This window comes from Poecilia reticulata, linkage group LG9 (assembly GCF_000633615.1).
Source record: "Poecilia reticulata strain Guanapo linkage group LG9, Guppy_female_1.0+MT, whole genome shotgun sequence".
NCBI lineage: Eukaryota > Metazoa > Chordata > Actinopteri > Cyprinodontiformes > Poeciliidae > Poecilia > Poecilia reticulata.
In genome coordinates, this window is record NC_024339.1 from 13,854,252 (window position 1) to 13,875,896 (window position 21,645).

Sequence of the window (21,645 nt, forward strand, 5' to 3'; positions counted from 1 at the left end):
AATAACATCCTAATCTTTAGATGAGTCTCTAGTGCAAACCTTGAAATGCAAGAAATCTGAAAAGTGTGGCATTCATATATTATTCCAAAACCCCTAAATAAAATGCAGTGGAAGCACTTTATCCACTCCTGTAACAGCCTGAAAGGTTTTTTTTGTGAATATTAGCAGACAAACATCACCACACACACCGAGGAACACAGACAGGTTGGGGATCCATCCATCTGAAAATGAAAAGCATAGCGAAACCCTGTTCAGAGTGCGTAATGTGGTAGGCTTGGCAAGGAGACCATTAATCAGAAAAGCTGCATTGTGGAAAAACAATTATTTTCAAGCACTGTTAGATGAAATCCCTCAATCAGGTTTATTTGTAAAAAAAAAAAAAAAAACCTTTGATGTCCAACCCTAGAAAAGATACTGATATGTTGCGGTATCACTTTATCATGAAATTTATGCAATTAAAGATAGCATACCCAAAATACATCTGAAGCAGAGCCACAACTCAACAATCTCAAACTACGTAAGTCACATAAAAAAAAACATCCAGGAGACGAGGTTACTGATGCAGGAAGGCCTTTTTGTTACAGAATGTCATGAGTTGAGGCATGATTCAAAGAAAATTGCATCAAAATAAAAAAAAAAAATGCAGGGATGGTTGACCAATCATTGCCATAAATCTAACATTTTTAGACGCTTAGAGACATAATTGGGAATAATACTAAAACCTTGAAGGATTTTTACTCCTCACATCAAGAAATTCAAAGGGATATTAGATTCTAATATGTTTTGTGGCCAGGAAACGGCTTGCAGCTTTAAAAAAAAATACACAAAACAGCAATGATTAAAAAGAAGTGAAACACCTCAATTGCTTCCTTCAAACACATGTTGCCTGGGAGCAGAGAAGTTTGCTCAGCTCAGTGAAGCATTGTGACCCTTTGCGGCCGGATCCGTCAGTCAGGCATGCAGGAGAAATCCAACAGAACAAGACAGAGCTGGGATTCACGGACAGACGCTGGACTCCGCAGAACAGCCGAATCCCCAGAGAGTTCTAGCTGTCTCGCTCCGGCTGTTGACACTCTCCTACTCCACTGACTTTTTCATTAACCCCTTATCAAAATGTTTTTCTCTCCCACACTCCACTGACATGAACACAATTCCCTCTGTCCCCACACAGAGGATCCCGTTTCAGCTGTTCCCCCTTGTGGCCGCATTTGGTAAACCACACAGTTACTTTCCGACAGATGTTTTAATCTTGTTCAGCCTGTTTTCCATTTCAACCTTTAACACTGTAAAGTTAATAATAAACATTTTTTAAAAAATTATTTTTAACAATAAAGAATGTGAAATATAAATAGGTCAAAAATAAAATAAAAAATCTGACTCAGTTATAGAAATTTAAAACATTAAAACCCCAACAAAAGGACAAAGGTTATCTAATAATTTAGGTTTGTGTCTCTCTACAAGAATCCCAAACTTTTTCTTTCAATTTGGTGCTAAGCAGAATAAATTAGATAAACAAACTGGCGACCTTTGACATATTATAATTTTGTCCATCGTGCGGAGCAGCTGGAGTAACTGTTTTGTTGACCCGCATTCAGAGTTTAGTGCTTGCTGCCCTTTCTGCAGCATGTTTTGCTCCAGCTGTAAGCTCTGTGCCTCTTTGACATTCATAATGAGAAATGCTTGCATTATTTAAACACAATTATCTTCCAAACAAAGCAAGGGAGCAATTAATGATGACCCATGTGGCAGGAAGAGACAAGACTCTTCAAAATTTATGAACCAACAATAGGCTACAACACAAATATTTGTGTAACATATAAAAAGTTACCAAATTAGTTGATTTTAGTATAGTACACAGTGACTATTGTATGCTGAGGTGGAGCGTTGATTTCCAGCTGTGTGAGTAATCTACAGTATAGCAGCCAGTGGTTGGATTGATGAGATAGGTGTAATTAAATCACATCTGTGTGAGCTAATCTGCATTTTTATGCCTATGTAATTGTGAACACTGTGCTATAATGTAAGATGGACTCATTTTGGCGCAGATAGAGAACAGTTAAGTTTCTCCTAATTGTCAGAACTTTACATAATATCGATAAAAACAGGTTTTCAAAGCAGTTATGTGGAGCAGACCACAGACTTTGCAGACACAAGGAGCAACGACTTTTTGTCTTACATAATTCTGCATACCACCGTCTCCTGTGGAAAATTAAATCAGTCAAGACCCTACAGCAGATTTTCACCAAAATCATTAGAAATTTTAACAAGAAAAATGCTGGAGCCTCCCAGAACGCTTCTACTTAAAACGTGGCTTTATTTTTTTTGCTATATTGTTAGTCCGCATTGGGTTTCTTTTGTTAGCCTTACAAAAAACAACCTCTCACCTCTGAAACCTCAACCAAAAGAAATAAAAGATGTCAACATGAGGCTGAGTAAGCCTCAGCTTATCCAAGGTCAGCTGTTCCTGCAGTTAAGTGATCGATTTTAAGTTTCTGATTCTGGGTTTTCTTCTGACAAAATGTAATTTTCCGGCGTTGTGCAAAACATCAAGAAGACTCAAGTTTTAAGGATCATTCTTTAACTCAAACCCTGCTTATATATCATGTCAAAAAGCAGCACAGAATCATCAAGAATATGCTGTTTAATTATCAAAATTGTATTTCATGTACAATTCCCTGAAGAAATGATGAGCAACAAAAAGATAGAGGAAGAACATTTAAAAAAAAAAAAAAAAAAAACGTATTTCCCCTTTGCTCCGATGAGCTTGTAAGATGGAAACTGGAGAAAAATGTTTAAGGAAACAGTTTATTCATTTACAGACTTGTTCTGCTGAGCTGTTCAAGGACCTCACCATGTTACATTCGAAACAAAGAGAAAGACTGTTACACTTCATAACGTTTGGTTGAGCTGCACCGTGATAACCAGAGACAGGAAGTGGAAGACAACAGAAAAATGTATATCTCTGCACCGGTACAAGAAAACCTGGTTTCTGACAAAAATAAAGACATTTGCAGGCATTTATTCCCCGTCCCCCTCTTAAAAAGTTGATCATAGACACAGCATCTGAATTTAATCGAGATCTTGTGGAGAGAAGTTGTTTGAGCTCAGAACTCCTCCTCTGCGTTTCTGCTCCTGGAGGCCTTCAGCTCCGTCAGGCGTTGGATGCACTCCTCCACACTGCACTCGCCGTGGACTTTGTTGTCTCGGGTGCGCACGTTCACAGTGTTGCTGGTCTTCTCCTTCTCTCCCACCACTTTGTCCGACAAGGCAGAATGCAAATACGAGAAAATAAAATAATAATTAAAAAAAAAAAAAAAAAAATCAATATCTAGACGGGCAACGGGAAAGATAAGAACAGGAACCGATAAAAGAGGAATAAATGCATGTTGCCACTGACCCAGGATGAAGTTGTACTGTGCCAACTGCGCATTTCGGATCTTTTTATTTAGTGTGCAGCTGGGATCCAGATCCACATCTGCCATGAAGCCGCTGTTGTGGAATTCCTGCTTGACCTGCAGAGTAAATCAGAGAAAGACAAAGCTTGTTTTAAGCATCACATGCTCATTACTTCAACATGGGGTCTAATCAAAAATTACAATTTGGTGGTTGTGGGTACAAATTTCCACCCAAAATATTCACTTGAGACAACTAAAACAAGCAGATCAATTTCTACTGTGGATGCAAAATAAAATGGGAACTTTTGTGCAGAAAATTTGTGAAAAAGCAAAAAGCTGCCTTCCTAGCTATAAAGCATGCATATCATGTTGCTTCTACCTGAAATAAAATATTCCATATATACTAAAGTTCTAATGTAAGGGTCTGACATACAGCTGAGATCAAAAGAACAGAAATAATTTTTTTTTTTTTTTTACTTTTTTTTAAGTGAGAAAAGCTCAAAATTCTTATTATGGCTTTTATTCCAAGTGACTGACATGGATACAAAACTTTGTGCACAAATCTATTTTGTTGACTGTTGCTGCAGAATTCATATGTAAAGTACAGAGTAGGTTTGTGGCAAACTGTGCAAAAAAAAAATCTCACTTATTTTTCAGTGAGGAAAAACGTCCTAGCTGAACTGCTGTCACTCAGCAGGAAGTGTTTCTATGCTAAAAGCAGGGGACTATATTTCCAAGAGAATAATAGCTCAAATATATCCTTATGAAGCACATTTTTCAAGCTGAAATCTCCCTTGCAAGCATTATAGGAGTTTATTTCATCCACCTGTTTCTCTGAATTATTTAGTATCAAAAATGGACTAAGAATTTGTCAGATAAAGTCCCAATATTTTTGTTCCAACCCCACAGAACTGCTTAATCAGCATGACATGAAGAACCAACATACAGGACCAATGACATCAGACCTTTACCTCCATTAATCTGTGATGCTTTCCTCAACCATTCACTTAATAAATCCTGCTACCACTCCACCTTTCCTCCCTAAAATCAATTGTTCCTTCCGATCTTGCATTCCTTCTTCAAATCAACCTTTGCCTTAAATAAATCCTCCATCCATCAACATTTCCTTTAGTAAATACTCCCTCCACTCAACCTTCCGTTTCTCCCCTTTTCCAATCAATCAATCTCTTCCTTTCTTCTTTCCATCAACCATTGTTTCTAATCAATTCTTAATCAATCGTTCATCCATCCAGCTTTCTTTAGTAAAACCTCTCCCAATCAACCCTCCATTTCTTCCTTCCTCCAATCACATCTTTCTACTTACAATTAAGCATTCCTCGCTTTTTTGTCCAAACCAACCATTCCTTCATTCCTTCGTTTTTCAAATCAATACTTATTTCTAATGAGTCCTAATTCCAAAACCTGCTCCGTCCTTTCGTTTTCCAAACCATCCCTCTGCCGACTTATTCCCCCCTTTCATGCTTCAATCCAATGATTCTTCCTCCCTTTTTTACTCGACTTTCCATTATAAATTTTTAATTCTTCTTTACTTCCTTGCACTCAATGCATCCCACCTTCCTTCCTTCCTTTATTATTTTTTCTATCCTTAGTTTTTTTAATCCATCAATCCTTCCTAAAATGTTCCAACAAACAAAAGTGAGAAGCGTTTTTATACCTCCTAATAAAATGCAGTACTTTAAAGTTAGAAGAAAAAAGCTGCTGTGACTGTAATAAGCGCTGAGACTGAGAAGCGAACAGTGAGACTCCCAGACAGTTCTGTGACTCTGGTACGGCACAGGATCGCAGCCAAAAACAAGATGCACACCAGGGATAAGACAAAAGACAAATAGCTTCAGCTTGGAGGTAAATTTAAATACTTGACAACCTCGCTGCCCTTGAAATGTGTCGCTGTATTAACATAGCAGAGGTGAGTGCTTACTTTCTCAGCATATTCTTCACAGGTTGGTCCCACAGGTACGACCATCACTTGATCGGGAGAAAGCCACAGCGGCCTGAAGAAGAACAGAACATTTCCGCATTTATTGGACTTGTGGGGCAGCAGCAGGACAAACACAGACTGTAAAAAGGTTCATTTCTGTTTTTTTTAATTATTCATGACTTGTCATAACTCAAACCAACTTAAATAAAAACAAACACGTCTCCTTCAGTTAGGGTTTGTCCTTCTTTTCGATTAACCCAGTGAAATAGGATTGTTCACGAACCATTTGCCTCCGTAGTTCTCAGTCAGAATGGCGATCATTCTCTCCACTGATCCCAGAATGGCTCTGTGGATGATCACTGGTCTCTTGTGGTCATCACCATCATTACTGCAAAACAATTCAAACAAAACTGAAAAAATGCAATTGAAATAAAGACAGTAGGCAGTAAGAGAAGTAAAGACTTCATCCAATATTTAAGATGAATGAAAAGCAGCAGAGCTGTTACCCGACAAAGGAGAGATTAAAGCGTATGGGGAGCTGGAAATCAAGCTGTATAGTGGCACACTGGTGGTATCGACCGATGGCATCCTTGATCTGAATGTCAATCTGCAGACATAAAACACACATGTGATCAGCGGCCCCTCCCTCCGGCTGATTTACAGCTGAACTAAATCAATGCTTCGGTGCGCCGCTCACCTTGGGTCCGTAAAAAGCTCCGTCACCCGGGTTCAGGACCCATTTCTCCCCAAACTCGTTTAAGCTGTTTTCCAGTTGCTGCGAAGACAAAAATGATTAATATTGCTTTACAGCAACATTCATGGTTGAGCAATGTCCAGGTAAACAGTGTTGCTAAGCACAGCAAGAAAGTTCATCTGGGACAAATCACTGAGCTGAGAACTGCCAATGCCTCCATGTTATATTATTGCTGCTTCTGAGCAATAAAATGAGGAGGAAGCACAGAGCTTTCTGCCTCTCCTTCTGCCCAGTTTATCTGTCTTTTTGGTTTATGTCATTTTCCATCTGTTTCACTAAATACATTAAACAAGCAATCAAGTCCAGGAGTCTTTCTTATAGAAAAATGTAACGATAAAACAAAACAAAACAAAAAAAAAAAAAGAATATAGTAGCTCAAAACACCATAATTCTCAGACAACTTACAAACAGCAAAACAGGAAGAGAAGTACCATGACCTTTAACCTTACAGGTGCATCACAAAAAACACAAAATTACTATTAATGTCATACTAATTTAACCATTTCTATTGATTTTAGTCATAGTGTTTCTAAGAACATTTTTATATTACGCCAGACCAATAAAAAACATTTTCAATGCAGAAATATTATGCTATGGCCAAAGCAATATTAGGAAAGGCTGCTGACTGGACAGTTGTCCATCAGACTGTTACTGATGCTGTAAACTACAAGAACAAGCAACAAAAGCGCAAAACAGTCTGTTTACACAGCGCTGTATGAAAGCATATTAATGAAAAGTTGAATGGAAGATAAACATGCAGCGGAAAAAGGTGTATAAGTAGCGAGGATAACCACGGCCTTAAGAGGATTGTAAACTAAAGCCAATTCAAGTGTGCAAAGATTTACAAGGTGTGCAACTAAAAGCTCTTAGAGCCTTTACAACAACCCGGACTACAACTGGAGCATTCATTCTGTTATTCATCAGAACCAGCAATAATAAAGGCTTAACACATGTTATGTTATGCTGCGAGTAAGACATGCATGAGTTTCCATTTCTTAACAGGAAATGTAATTTTTTATATATATTTATGAGATATAAAAGGTTGCAGTAAAGCATGATTATTTGATCATTAAAGCACTTCTTGCAATCAATCAGTCATGCTTCTCTGACCAGGAAAATAGAAGCAAAATATATATATATGCCATCTATTGCTAAAATGGATAATTGTCTCAATAAAAGCTTTAAATATTAGTTGCAGATAAAAAACACAATTTTACAGTAAATTAACCACTGTAAAAATAGAAAAAGACAATAATTTTGAGGATGGGGAACTTAATAAAAATTGTTTAAATGATTGTCAATTAATTTAGTAATTGATGAATCATTTACTGAAGTACAGTGACTCAAAAGACAGAACAGTCAGGGCAGTAATTAAGCCAAAGCTGCAGGAAAAAGCATATATTACATAAATTTTGCATGCAAGATTGAAAATAAAAACCTGTCAGTAAATATGTTCTACCTCAAACTCCTCAGGTTTATATTTAGCTTCCTCTGTATCAAATTCTATGACCAGAAAATCTCCTTATTTAGCACCTTTTGCTATCCAGTTAAAAGGTTAAACCAAAACAGAGTCAGCAGGTCAGTTCTACACTGCACTGATGTGAAGTCAAGCAGAAAGAGCTGAGCTTTTCAGATGTTGATGTTAGAAGTATTTATTTAGCTGCAGATTCATCTTTTGCAGCAAATGGCCAAGCGCACTCTAAAGGAATGATGTTATTACATTTAAAGCAAAATATGTTTTAATTAAAAAGGAATTTATTCATTTATTTGCATCTTTTAACATTGCACAAAAAAGATTAAGTAGTTAAATGAAAAATGTGCAGATTGTTCCACAAATTGATTACTAAAATAATCCTTAGTTGCAGCCCTAATAAAAATAGATGTATAAATAAGTCATGTAATGGAAATCAAGAGGGAAAATATGCATACGACAGTGCTAATCAGTATGTCAAGTGAAAAAATAAAAATAAAAATAACTCAATTCCAGCAGTGTAGCTGCCAACAAACACCTTTTCATCCATCTAAAGCCTGCCAGTAAATCCTTACAAAACCAACAATCTGATGTCCTTCATTCAATCCCAAGTGCACCTGAAAACAAAGTCTTTTGTTTTATCAGCTGCCATTTACAACAACATTCTCCCAGACTTCCAAGTAGTCCAAGAAAGGGTCAGTAACTAAACAGTCATTATTGCTCAATTTAACTCATCTCGTTGTTTGCTTTACATACAAACTAAGCCAATTGAGGCTTTAAATAAAAAAATAAAAAAATCACTGAAACATTGCTGCTTTTCCTGTAAATCACCTCACTGGGACATGAACAGGAAGTGAAAGCAGCAAAGTGTTTTCCTCTGAAGAGGAAAAAAGCATTTTCTGAACCTGAAGGCTGCTTTGAGAAAATATAAATCTTCTGCTTCTGTCTAGCCAATACTCTCTAACAGCACCTTTCTGGGTGTTCATATTTTCTGATACACTGAGAGGAACAGAAATGACCTTTTCTGCGTTGTTCCAGATCTCTGGCTCTCCCAGAAACTTCTCCGGTCTTGTAGAAAGGTTGAGTTTGAAGGTGAAGCCAAACACTTCATAAACTGTACGCAGGAAGTCCAGGCAGCCTTTAATCTCCTCCTCAATCTGGGGTCCACAATAACACAACATTAATATTTGAACACATACATTTAGTAAAACATCGTGTTTTTACAAGCGTTAACAGATTAATGTTTATATTCTTAGCTTTGTTTTTTTCTTTTCTTGCATGCCTTTTATGGTTACTAAGCTTTTATCTCCGTTTTTGTGTTTTTACCCCAATTTATTGCAAACATGACAATGTTACTGTATACCAAGGACTACATAAATTTAAATTATTATCTAATTATGTAGGAAGCATAGATTCATCCTCTTTTTGTCTGTAATACATCTACTGATACACAGTTCAGTGCATTTTAATAGGTACACATCAGGTGTACCGGTTAAGCCATTAAGATACAACAGTTACATTTTTCTCAATATCAAAGCAAAAAGAAGTTGGCTAAAATCCCTGTTTTCAATAAAATTTGGTATTCTAAATGGAAAAATTAGATTTTATTTTTTTTCCACTCATTATCTAGGGTCTGTTTGCAATGAACCCAAAGCAGAAACACATGTACACTTTTTAATGGCTTGTTATATTATCACATATTTTCCTAAAATGGAGCCGCCTTGGCCGAAAGGCTTTACGACCTTTGTGTCTTTTCCAGCCCTCTTTCACAATACACAATCACGAGCAAACTGGCTGCGCATTGCCGCATCTTCATATATTAAGATGCTAATGAATAAAATTGCTTCACTTTTTGAACTTTTGGTGTCTTTAATTGATACTGGAAGTGATTTGGAGCAAATAACCTCGTTTCCAAACTGTTAAAAAAGGTAGCAGAAGAATTTGGAGTTTTTATATGTGGATATGACAAAACAATTCATCATTAATAACACGTTTGCCGTGCCAGAAAGTGTTGTAGTAAAAGTTTGACATCCTGCAAATAAACACTGTGTGCTTTTATACCCAGCATTTTTATTGTGTTCCCTTGGAAAGCTGACTCATGTTGAAGTTTTACCAAATTAAAAACTAAATCTTTACCCCCAGGGAGCAGATAAGATCTGAAATGCAGCATTGTGACGAAAATACAACACTGAACACAACTGCAATACACTGGCATCGCAGTTTCACTTCTGACAATTAAAAGAAACAATGTTAAATATGAAGCAACAGAACTAGGAATAAATTCATATTCCTTGTAAAAACCCTGCACATCCATTATTAACACAGCACGACCCGACACATGAGCTGTAGAAATTGAAAATTATTTCAGGACAGCATCATTTATTTTCCAACTTGTACTCTTTAACCTCAGCAGACAGCACCTGGGGCAATGTCACTCTGAGAAAATCATTAGCCACAGACAGCTTTTCTTCCTCCAGAAATGAGTGTTTTTGTAAGAGAGTCCTCACCTGGTCTATTGAGCAGAAGATATGCGCGTCGTCCTGCTGGAAGCGGCGAACTCGCGTGAGGCCAGTCAGGGCTCCAGACAACTCGTTTCTGTGCAGGACGCCAAAGTCGGCCATGCGGAGAGGAAGCTCTCTCCAGGAGCGAGGACGGTGATCAAACATCAGGCTGGATTCAAACAGAGAGGAGTAAAACAAACAAAAAAAGTGTGAAAACACAATGCGACTTCAATCTAAACTTAGGACAAAGAAACTGATTCAAAACAACACAGAGTAAATGAAAGATTTGATGCAACTGATAAAACAATGTAAAAGTTATTTTGGATGACGATGTGATTCACCGAGAAGCGATAAGAGACCGGAGCAGTAAGATATTAAAGCAAAGCTCCAAATTGTTACTTCCGTTTATCCTGCAACTCAGCAGTCAGCAAGAAACAGAAATGGGACATTTTCCATCTGAAAACACTACAAGGCCTTAAAGCCATTCCAATTTCAGTCGTGCTGGTTGAAAATCTGCTGCAGCGACAGTTTGTCACAATAAGAAGCAGAGCTAAACATCGTATCGCAGCTATTTTGCATGCCGAAGGTACTTCATTTCATGCAGGAGGAAAACAAGATCATTTATCTGGTTTACAGGGTGTTTTCATTTACCATTAATGTTCATTTTTCTCCTCGCTGCCAGACTAAATTATACAATATCTTGTAAGAAAATGCCTAGGTCTCACCAGTGCCCAGGGCAGTTCATTGGTTTGAGTGCAAATGTCTCCTTCTCTGCTTCAAAAGAGAACATGTTCTCGCTGTAGTGCTGCCAGTGGCCCGAAGTCATCCACAGTTTGCTGTTGTAGATGTTGGGAGTCACTACTTCCTGGAAACCCCTCTTCCTGTATTCACTCTGCAAAGGACACGCCAAAGTATTCCTTATAAGATACACGGCGCCATTGAAGGACATTCTAGAAATAATCTGCACTATAAATAAAGCGCTGGACTGTCTTCTGTCACAGGGAAGGACTTCTGCTAACAAACGGTAGCTTCCACACCTGATTACAACAGATGGTGTAAAAAATAAATCATTAAGCTCAATTCATACTTTATATTAGTAACATTACAGAAAATCTCATTTCTGTGGAAATTAGAGAAAATAGAGATTGTGAAAAAGGAAAAACAGGTCACTCTTGTAAATGAAACCTCATCTCTCACTGAGATTTACCTGTATTAATAAAGGTGAAATTAAAAGAGAACCTCCAACTTTTAATTATAGGTAAAAAGTTAAAATAAGTACATTTAAGAGGCAGAACATTTTAGAAAATCCAATCTTTAAATTATATTTATTGCCCCAGTCTAAAAAAAAAAACATTCTTATAAAAACATCTTCCACAATATTTGTGACTCCTAAAAAATAAATGCTACAAGCTTTATAGCTTTATTTGGACTTTTTTTTATACAAGAACCTCGAAACCTTTAATCAGTAATCATTGACATCCTGTTTCCCTGGTGTGTAATTATGAGGTGATACAGCAGTTGGCCTTTCGTTTTCAAGATGGGAGAGCCAAGAGGTTTTATCATATAAATTAAGAAATGGTTATAATAAAAGAGCTGAAACTGCACTGATCTACAATTGTATCACTGACTAAAGGCTTCAAAACAGTTTTTCTAGTATTTCAACAGAAAAACACTAGCTAAGAGCGGCATCTTGAATTAATCATAACACTACTTTAGGTTTTAGCAGAGTTGCAAATAATTGTGGAAGGAACTTTACCTTCAATTTTGTTTATAAAGGAAATTAGAAACACTAAATTAAATGAGCAATTGCTTTTTTTGTTGCTTTAACACTGCTTAACTCCTTGGAATCTGATCTGCCAAATTCACATTTGGATTTATACTGATTATTTCATCTCATTTTTATGTGTTAATACATCTTGGCTTGCTATGTCTACTTGGGTGTTACACTTCAAAATCTAGCCATGAAAGAGCTTTCACAATAAAATCTTGGGCAACTGATGGGATTTTTTTTCACCATTAAAGTATTTGACAGACTGATTACTATATTTGACAGAGGTGGAGTTTAAGCTGGTGCAGACAGGGCTTCTTTATGAAACCCAATTTCGTTTCTCGAAATCGCCTCTGTCAGAAATCCACTTTGTTACACTAAAGTGAAATTGCTTAAAGTGTTTTTTTCTTAGTGAGTGCACAGTCTGAGAATCAAGATTTGAAAAGCAATTTCTCACCCTTTATAATATAGAGAAATAACTTTTCTTCAGTGCCACCAAATGAATCTGATTTACATGTTTCGATTTATTTTACAAAAGGTTAGTTCACTTCTGGCAACGGCATTTGACTAACAACTTTAGTCTGGTTTGGACTTGTCTAACAAAGTGAAAAGCAGGAATTATATTTGAACTGAAACAGGAAGTTGGCTACAGCTTGAAATGCACAATAGGAAAAAGCAAAAAGTTTCATTTCAGGATTTTACAACTCTGCTTGCTATCTGAACAGCATGTAATGTAAAACAGTTCAGGTAAAACTGCATGTTGATGATAAGGATGGTGGGAAATGTCTGACTTTATATTGCAGAATTGAGTCTTCAGGAGTTGTTCTAGTAGATGGTGCTGAGTTTTAAAACAGACATTTAAAATGTTTGACTACCAAAATAAAGAGTGTTTATGTAAAATTAGACTAATTAGCAGTCCAATCAATTTCCAGAGAGATAGAAATAACTAAACCTATTGTTCAAGAAAAGTCACGAAATTTAAAAAATATATATCTATAATTTTTTGTGTATTACCAGTACAACTTTATGTGAAGCTGTTTCTGGTTATTTCATTTATTTATGTTTTTGAACAGCATAACCTTTGCTGTAATATCTGTATTACATGAAAAATGTTATGCTAAAAAAAAGCAACTTCTTGAGCTAAGAACAAAAGGACTGAAAGGTAGTTTAGTCGCTAAAAGTCTCTTTTTGAAATTAAAGTGAATTTTGAATTACAGGTCCCAGAGTCTGGAAGAAAAGTGAAGAGGATGAAAATCAGTGTCAAGTTTCTCCAGTCTGTGACTGTTTAGGATGCCATCTGTTCATGTTGGTTCACTGTGAGCCTGAAATATAGCTTTTTGTGTTCAACTAACCAGCATAATATTCAAGTCTATTTCTGAACCAAGATTAATAATCTAATTTGTTAAGATGCACATTTATGTGAACAGCTGCACAGTTAAAAGTGCAAAATATATCAGCATGGGAAAAACACTTAACATACCCTAATGTATCAGTTATTTAGACCAATCTAAATTTATTAATTTGCCATCTAAGACAAAAAATAATTGCTTACATTACATATTTTTTTATGTTGCTGCAACTATCATCTAAAAAAACAGCTTTGTAGACTGCCTGTTTATTATCAAAGCATGTTTATGCAATATAAATAAAGCAGAGAATAGAGAAAAAGAATATGTGTGTTAAATATTGAATCCTATTGCACTTCTGCGTTTTCTACTTTTGTAAAGAACAAGTGGAGCTTGTTCTCTGATCATTTTATTCTCTTCAGGTTTTCCCGCGAAACTAAACTTTCTGCCTCAAACCCTGGACCTTTCCTCTCAAAGCTTGGAGCGAGATCAAAGCAATTATCCACTGTGGGCCTGTCGGCTCCAACTCACTCTGATGAACTCAATCAGCGTGTTGTAGATGAAGGCCCCTTTAGGCAGGAAGAAGCAGCTCCCTGGACTCAGTTCATGGAAGAAGAAGAGTTCCTGCTCCTGAATTAAAAAGAGAAAAGGTTTGTTAAACTGATGGGAAATTTAAGTGGGTAATACCAAGGTCAAACTCGTTTTTCTTTCCCACAATGCAACACCTCATTATACACTAATTCTGGTCTGCATTTGTGTTCCTGTTTGACTTGCTTTTCCACAAGCATGATTACATGGAGCAGACGGACATAACACACGCCCTGCAGCAACAATTGCTTAAGAGATCTAAATAAAGCTCCTTTATTCCTTCTAGCATCAACACTGTCTCATCGGAAAAGTCACACCATGAATGTAGCAATTCACAGACTGATACATAAAGGAAATATATAAAATTAAATCAGTTGTACTACTACTACTACTACTACTACTACTATGTTTTTTTAAACATTCCCAAAGACAACCAGGAAAATTGGATTATAATAAACAATTTCAGTAATTTTAAAGAAGGTCTGCCTAGTCAAAAAAGTTATTCAAGTAGACTGAATAGCAGTAGACCCACAAATAACTGTTTTTAACATATTCAATCCTTCAGAAGAGAATAATGATTTTACTCTCTTTCTAGCTGAAACTGCTTTTGTATTTCAGCTCCTACCCGGCCCAGTTTGCGGTGATCTCTGTTCTTGGCTTCCTCCTGAAACTTCTCCCACTCTTTCAGCATTTTGGGGTCAGGAAAGGAGATTCCGTAGATCCTCTGGAGGGTTTCCATGTCTGCATTTCCCTCCCAGTAGGTAGAAGAATTCTAGCACAACAAAAAAAACATGGAGAGGATATAAAACTTCACCGTTCTCCAGAGTCCACCAAATCCCATGAGTGTAAGACAGAGTAGCTCTGTTCCAGCAGTTGGAACAAACTAAATATAGTTGGTAGCAACAAATAATGGCACACATAGATTTTTACAAGACTAACCTTGTGGATTTTAAGGGCTTTGATCTTTCCAGTGTGTCTCACATGAGGACCCCGGCACAAATCAATTAGTGGACCACATCTGAAATGACAAGATATTTGTGGAAGAAAATTCATATGAACACATATGTTTCTTTTATCAGCAATAAAACCCAAAAATCACATGCATAAAAAAGTCTAAAGTATCAGACAAAGTATTGTATATATTATATGGCAAACCCATGAAGATTTCTTGTCTAATATACAGAACCAGATGACAGATGTCACCGATTTAGGTCATGTAGGTCAACGCTGTATGTTAACAAGTTCTGGTGCAAAAAAATATTTACAATACTCACCTGTAAACGGTGGTGGTGGGAGTGGTGACTTTCTCATTCAGAATGCGGCACTTAAACTTGTTGTACTTTGGAAGAACATTACAGAGTTAATAATTATTTAGAATTTTCTTTGTTTTTAAATGTGAATCCATTGCCTTACCTTAAACATTTCCAGAAGAGTTTCTTTCTTTATCTCCAGCCTTTCAAACGGCTGCTTCTCCTTGATGATTTTCTTACAAAGGCTCTCCAGACAGGGAAAGTCATTACTTGATACACCCCTGTTAAAAAAATAATAGCGTTATAAACAGAGAAACATTATATTCTACTTAGTTTTCCTAATTATAAGTAATCTACCATGTAATCCAGTAAAATATAGTTACCTTTGTGAGTATTTCCATGCACAACTTTTCAAATTTCCTAATTTTCATACCATTTATAAGTTTATAGCACATATTTCTAGACTGGACAGGCTTTAAATCTGCAAATAGTGATTAGATAATGATTAATTGTTTTGTTTAAAAAGGAATAAAACTGGCAAATATAACCAGCCTGTAAGCTAAAAGCCCCAGACTCTATAAGAAGGACATTGTGTCCACAAACAAAGTCATAACTTAGACAAAGCAAAAACAAACACTACGGGTCCTTGGCTTAAGCCCTTCAGCAATGTCAAAATATCCTTAGACCAACTGTCTGCAGTAGGGCCATTAGCATAAACTGACTTCATTATGCAGGTTGCAGAATTATTTGGAAAACAGAAAAGCAGCTGTAGCAAAAATAAATAAATAAAATAAAGTCAAATGAAAACATTATTCACCAGAAAACTGTTAGCACATTAAAGCTAAACTGAAAAACACCCAAGAAAAATCCAGCTCAACTACCTGAACCATTCAACACATTACCTGTATTCTGAGGCATATTAGTCATCAAGCTCATAGAACCTGCTAGACACACGTTACACCCTAAAGACTAAGAGCAAAACTGCTTCACAAAATCGAACCCAAAACCTGAGCAACTCACTCGTTGTTATCCAGAAACATGTCGTAGTAGAAACCGTTCTCAATCGGAGGTCCGTAGCAGAGGCAGCCGCCGTACACGCGCTCCATGGCTTCTCCAAGGATGTGGGCACTGGAATGCCAGTAAACCTGAAATGTTATCATAAAATGTCAGGTAGTTAAATACTAAATGCAAAAAAATATATATTTCTTATATTACTGATGAACATATGAAGGCAAAACAAACTGATGCGATAAAGAATGTGTATTTTTCAAATTCAATTTCTTGACATTATAAAATATGTTTTACAAAACAGCAAGATGTGTATTGTAGGGAAAAAAATCCTAACGTTTTAAAAGTAGCTTTTGAATGATAATCTGACTGGATTGCTAAACTTCATGTTTGAACAGTGTTATTCTGGTGCTTATTATGATTGCAGTAAACACATTTTGAATTATCTAAACTCCCAAAGAGCACAACTCCTTGCCAACAACTGCAATACAAATATTTTGCAACAATGATCTGTATTTCATTGCACCATTAAGCAATTTTAGGAGGAATCACTGATCAAACACAGTTTTTTTATATTAATGGATACTGTTAAAATTGAAGTTGAATCATTAGCAAAGTAATTCATTTGAAAACTATTAAAATATTTACTTATTGTTACAACTATATTATCCTTAGATACATCCAGCAAGATAATTGTCAGAGAAGAGTTGCCACATGTACAAGAAAGACGAGTTTGGAAGATGCCAACAAATAAAACTGTAAATATGTCCAAATTTCTCCGAAATAAATGAATGTGATTCAGACAGAATCAAGAAAGCTGAGGGGATTCTTGTAATCATAACCATATGCAGAAATTTGATATGCATCAGTTTCTACCAGTTCTCCAAAAACAGGACCATGGATGATTTAAACTTACAGCTTGAGCTTCTTCATCATCAAACTTGAGCAACTGAAGGCTGCAGTCACCCTCCAAAGGTCTGTCAAGGTCCCACACACTGTTGTTTACTTTGGCAATCACTGTGTTGTCAGCAAGGCCTTGGCTGCACCGTAAAACATAAAATATTCCACATCAAAGTAAAGAACAGGCGTGCATATCAACTGGGGAATGGCTGCTATAGAAATCCCTTTTAAACTCTGCTGATAATGGCAGGTGAAAAAATGAAAGCGCCAGCTGCCTTGGTCACAGGGTGTTACTAATTACATTTTCTACTTAGAAATATCTACTGCCAGCAATTAAACAAATTAAACTATGGATTTTTTTTAATACAAAGAATTCAACTTGGAAACTATTTATGCAACATAAACATTATAAATGGATATTGTCAAGTTGGTGGGCTGTTGCTTTACACAGATATATTTTGGGGTATATTAACAAGCAGCTAGAGAAAGCAAGCTTTCCCTTAGAGTACACTGTGTGCTTCTTAATTTTCTATAAAAATACTGAATTTTAAAGTGCACCTTATATAAATACATCAGACACAATGTTTGGTTTGTGGGGATTTTTTGAATCTAGGAATATACTCTATATTGAATAATTGATTAAGATAACCAAAGAATACCAAGCGCACAAAATGTTTTATCTAGATTTATTTATTTTTTTAACTTTCTTGTGGCCAGACGATTTAATCAACTTATTGATTAAATCGTCTTATTAATTAATGTGATTACAATAATCACATGTTAAATAACAACACATCACAGTTCAGCTTTTGGCAATCAAATTTTGGTAGCCCCCTTTTTTAACTGCAATACCACTATAATTACAGCAGAGCCATCATTACGCTGACCTGATTCCACATGCCACTTGGTACGGTGTGGTCTTCCAGGACTTCGCCTCCACCACCTTCCCATCAGGCAGGGTCACCTTGATAGGCTGGCTATCCGTCGCAGCTCTCTCTGCAATCAGAGCGTCGTGCTCGGCTTTCAGCTTTGCATACAAAGTGAGACGCTCGGCGATGTACTGGGGCGGTGATGACAACTGTGGGGGAAACACAGGCTGTAAGTACAAGGACTGGCAACAGTTAATAGGCTGGCGGTGTTAAATATATGCACTGGGTTAAACAGAACAGCCGACCTGCTTCCCTTCAAAACAGAAACCGGTGACTGGGTGAAGCACGACACAATAATACATGAGGCTTTAAGGGATTTTACCAACAAAAAAATAAATAAATAAATAAATAAAACATCACAGAAATTAGAAAATAGTTAATGCTTAAAAGCTAAGAGTAGAACATCTTGTCATATATATTTATATATATCTACATACATACATTTCGCAATAAAGCCCTATGTAAAAACAATTACAATATTGTATGATCTTTACCACGGAAGGTAGTTTTGTCTGGTAGACACACATAAGGTTGTACATGAGGAATGTAAGGTTGTACATTTGTGAGTTATTATTTCACACTTGTGAAATAATATATGGCATCTGAACTAAAGTTGAGGTCCATTCATTAAAATAATTAACTACTAATTTTCAAAACTGGTTTTAAACATGTTGCATATGGTGTTCAATACTTAAACAAGCAAAATTAAGAATCATTCTAAATTATTTCAACTGCATTTATCTAAACTGAATTTTTTGAGGAATAATTGTGTTACGATAAATTAAAATAAATAAATAAATAAATAAATAAATAAATAAATAAATAAATAAATATATAAATAAATAAATAAATAAATAAATGTGTGGTTGTGTGGGATGGTTATGGGTACCATATTCTTTAGCACAGCCAGAACCAAAAACCAAAAATCAAAACAGTTACTGATTGAGCTAAAAGATAATCTGGTTAAAAGATAATCAGGAGGAATTTTGTACCATCAACTTAAGACTTAAACTTCAAGGAAGTTCAAATAAATGCTGTACTTTAAATTTCATAAAATGAATCACTTTTCTATCGGGTAGTTACTTCCAACGAAGCTTGCTCATGTTGGAAGCCGGATTTACAGTCTAGTCCAACATGTTTTGTATGTAATGATTGTTTTGCAAACAGATCGTCTTAAGCAAACCAACACCAAGATCCTGTTCAGATCTGGTGTTAAACATCCAGGCAGACTCCGACACAAGACGACAACTTTAAGCATGACTGTTCACACCCAGTATTAAAATTCTCCAACCTGAATGACCAGATCCCAGTTTGCAATTCTTCTGTGAAAATGCCATTCAATCACCTAAGTTAAGAGTACTATTCAGGAAAAAACGAATTTATAAAATCAGACACATCAACTGTGTTTCCACACAACGTTAGGCTTATAGCTAAAGGAAGCTGAATAATCCAGGTGAATATACAAACACAGTACTGTACTGTTGCAGATTTTCAAAAACAAATATTACACAGCAGAGAAAACCTACTCACACAGCCTGCAACCTGTAATCCACCAACCAATATAATTCCCCAAAAAATCTCTCTCAGAGAACAGGGATTTAAACAAAAAGCTTATCTTATACATAATGGAAATCAGTGCTTCTTTTCAATAACATTGCTCATAAAAATATAGTTTTTAACAAAAAGTTAATTTTGCTTCTTGAGTAACCTTGATTAGTTGTCATCTGCTGATGACAACTAATCATCAGGTTCAACAAATCAATGAATCAGTGATGTTAAGTTGTTATCTCAAAACAATAAATACATACTGGTTAATCAACATTGTCTTATTATGCTGTCGGGTCAAGAAACCCGTATGATGTTTAACTCACCTCAGTCTTGCCTGCAGAGTCTCCAGAAACATTTTGTTTTTTTTTCTTCCCTCCATTCTTACCTGTTGTACTTGACTCCTGTCCAAACACCACAAGGAAGAAAGTGATAATAATGACATGTGGTCACAACTGGGACAATATCTGTTCTGCTTTTCTATAACATACATATGGAGGGCATAGACAAGTGCAAATGTTAATATCGTAACAGAAATTATATATTTTGGTAGTTATTAACAACCATACGAAATCAAACAAAAACGTGTCAAATTAATCACAGAACACAATAATACTCGGCTGTTTGTTATCCCCAGGTCACCAAATCCTTGACGCCTATCAGTCTATAATGAAACCTTTGACTGAAATAAACATTTAGGTATTGGGTGCAAACCGATTTACACTGTGAACCCAGAACAATCTCCACAAAACGTTGAAAATGTGTTACACATTAAATAATATTTCAAATGACAATGAAAGCAACAATTATTCACATTTTTAACAGAGTTTGGCATGAATGCCTGGTTTACTAAACCATGCAAACATACGACCCACAAGTACCTGAAAGCTACTGCTAGCAACTCACCACGAAACATTTAAACACAAACTAAAAGTTTAAAAGTTAGTAAAAGAGCGTTTGCGATGATGCTGTCACAAAGAATTCACTTACAAGTCAGCTAGCAGAAGCATTAGCGCCACATTGCAAATGGCTAAATGACAGCATGCATCTTACCACAGGCTAGGCTAGCTACTAGTTGGCTTTTAACAGCATATTTATCCCGATATAAAAATAAAAGGATCACCTTTATGTTCCCGTCCACTTGCAATTCACTCATTTCCTCTACCAAAGTCTGCTCAGCCATAAGGAATCAGGAACGAGTCCACATTCAGAGCTAAGTTATGCTATATGAAGTGAAGCTGCGCGCAGCAGGAAAACCGGGTGAGGGATGATGACATTTCCGGGATATTCTGATGCAACATTACAGATTGGGCGGAGCTTCGTTTGACATGAAAATACATTTGTCAACCTTCTAACAAACCAGTTTTGTCACCTTAAAGTTTTACGAAAACAATTTGGTTTAAAATGAATAAACTAAAGTTTGAAGTGTGGTTATAGATGGTTTACTATGTCACAGTACACAACATAAAACTGGGGGTGGAGCTCCTTAGTGACTTTCCTTCCATCTAGCACTACAAGTCAGGAAAAAGGCATCTAAGATCGTTGTAAACCCCATAGATTCTACCAAAACTATTACCTTCAGATTGATGTTTCCCGGTGCTATTTGCCAAATTGAGCTACAGAAACAGTTTCTTCCCTACGGCTGTCTCACAGTGAGCGGCTTACATCTAGAATTCTAACTCTAATGTGAAGACGTAAACATTTTTCCTCTTTCAAATCAACCTTTTTCTTTATTTTCTAATCTATAAAAACTAGGCAGCAACATTATCATGTTCCTTTATCCTTATTTTACTCTGCCTAAAATTTATCTATTTGTACTAAATGTCTGTACAATGTGAGCACTTATAATCCGAAGTCTAATTTCTTGTTTGTGCGCATTGTATTGGCCAATAGAGAAATTTGTATTATATTATATTATATTATATTATATTATATTATATTATCCATCCATCCATTTTCTTTCACCCTTGTCCCTCAGTTGGGTTGGTAGGGTTGCTGGTGCCCATCTCCAGCTGACGTTCTGGGTGAGAGGCGGGGTCACCCTGGACAGGTTGCCAGTCTGTCGCAGGGCAAGACACACAGGACACACAACCATGCACACACACTCTCACACCTAGGGACAATTTAGAGAGGCCAATTAACCTGACAGTCATGTTTTTGGAGTGTGGGAGGAAACCGGAGTACCCGGAGAAAACCCACGCATGCACAGGGAGAACATGCAAACTCCATGCAGAAAGACCCCAGGCCGGGA

At 36.4% G+C, this 21,645-nt stretch overlaps 1 protein-coding gene across 1 annotated transcript; it reads right to left on the bottom strand.

Moving 5' to 3' along the window:
• Positions 1 to 2,623: 2,623 nt before the first annotated feature.
• On the bottom strand, positions 2,624 to 20,676 carry tars1 (threonyl-tRNA synthetase 1). The gene is made up of 19 exons (XM_008418051.2): positions 20,518 to 20,676; positions 19,721 to 19,798; positions 17,808 to 17,998; positions 16,937 to 17,060; positions 16,033 to 16,157; positions 15,176 to 15,293; positions 15,037 to 15,101; positions 14,702 to 14,780; positions 14,388 to 14,534; positions 13,706 to 13,804; positions 10,786 to 10,952; positions 10,067 to 10,229; positions 8,579 to 8,716; positions 6,032 to 6,109; positions 5,841 to 5,941; positions 5,618 to 5,722; positions 5,335 to 5,407; positions 3,398 to 3,512; positions 2,624 to 3,253 (listed from the first exon to the last, which is right to left on the bottom strand). Exons 1-19 carry the CDS (start codon positions 20,575 to 20,577, stop codon positions 3,105 to 3,107), a joined length of 2,175 nt encoding a protein of 724 aa, XP_008416273.1. The 5' UTR covers positions 20,578 to 20,676; the 3' UTR covers positions 2,624 to 3,104.
• Between the last annotated feature and the right edge of the window lie 969 nt (positions 20,677 to 21,645).

Excerpts from the sequence above, each read along its gene's own strand:
- tars1 (XM_008418051.2), bottom strand. The coding sequence starts at position 20,577 with ATGGCTGAGCAGACTTTGGTAGAGGAAATGAGTGAATTGCAAGTGGAC. Across the intron at positions 15,102-15,175 it reads CTCTTCTGGAAATGTTTAAG|TACAACAAGTTTAAGTGCCG; the intron begins GTAAGGCAATGG and ends GTTCTTCCAAAG. Across the intron at positions 10,953-13,705 it reads CGCTGATTGAGTTCATCAGA|AGTGAATACAGGAAGAGGGG; the intron begins GTGAGTTGGAGC and ends TGTCCTTTGCAG.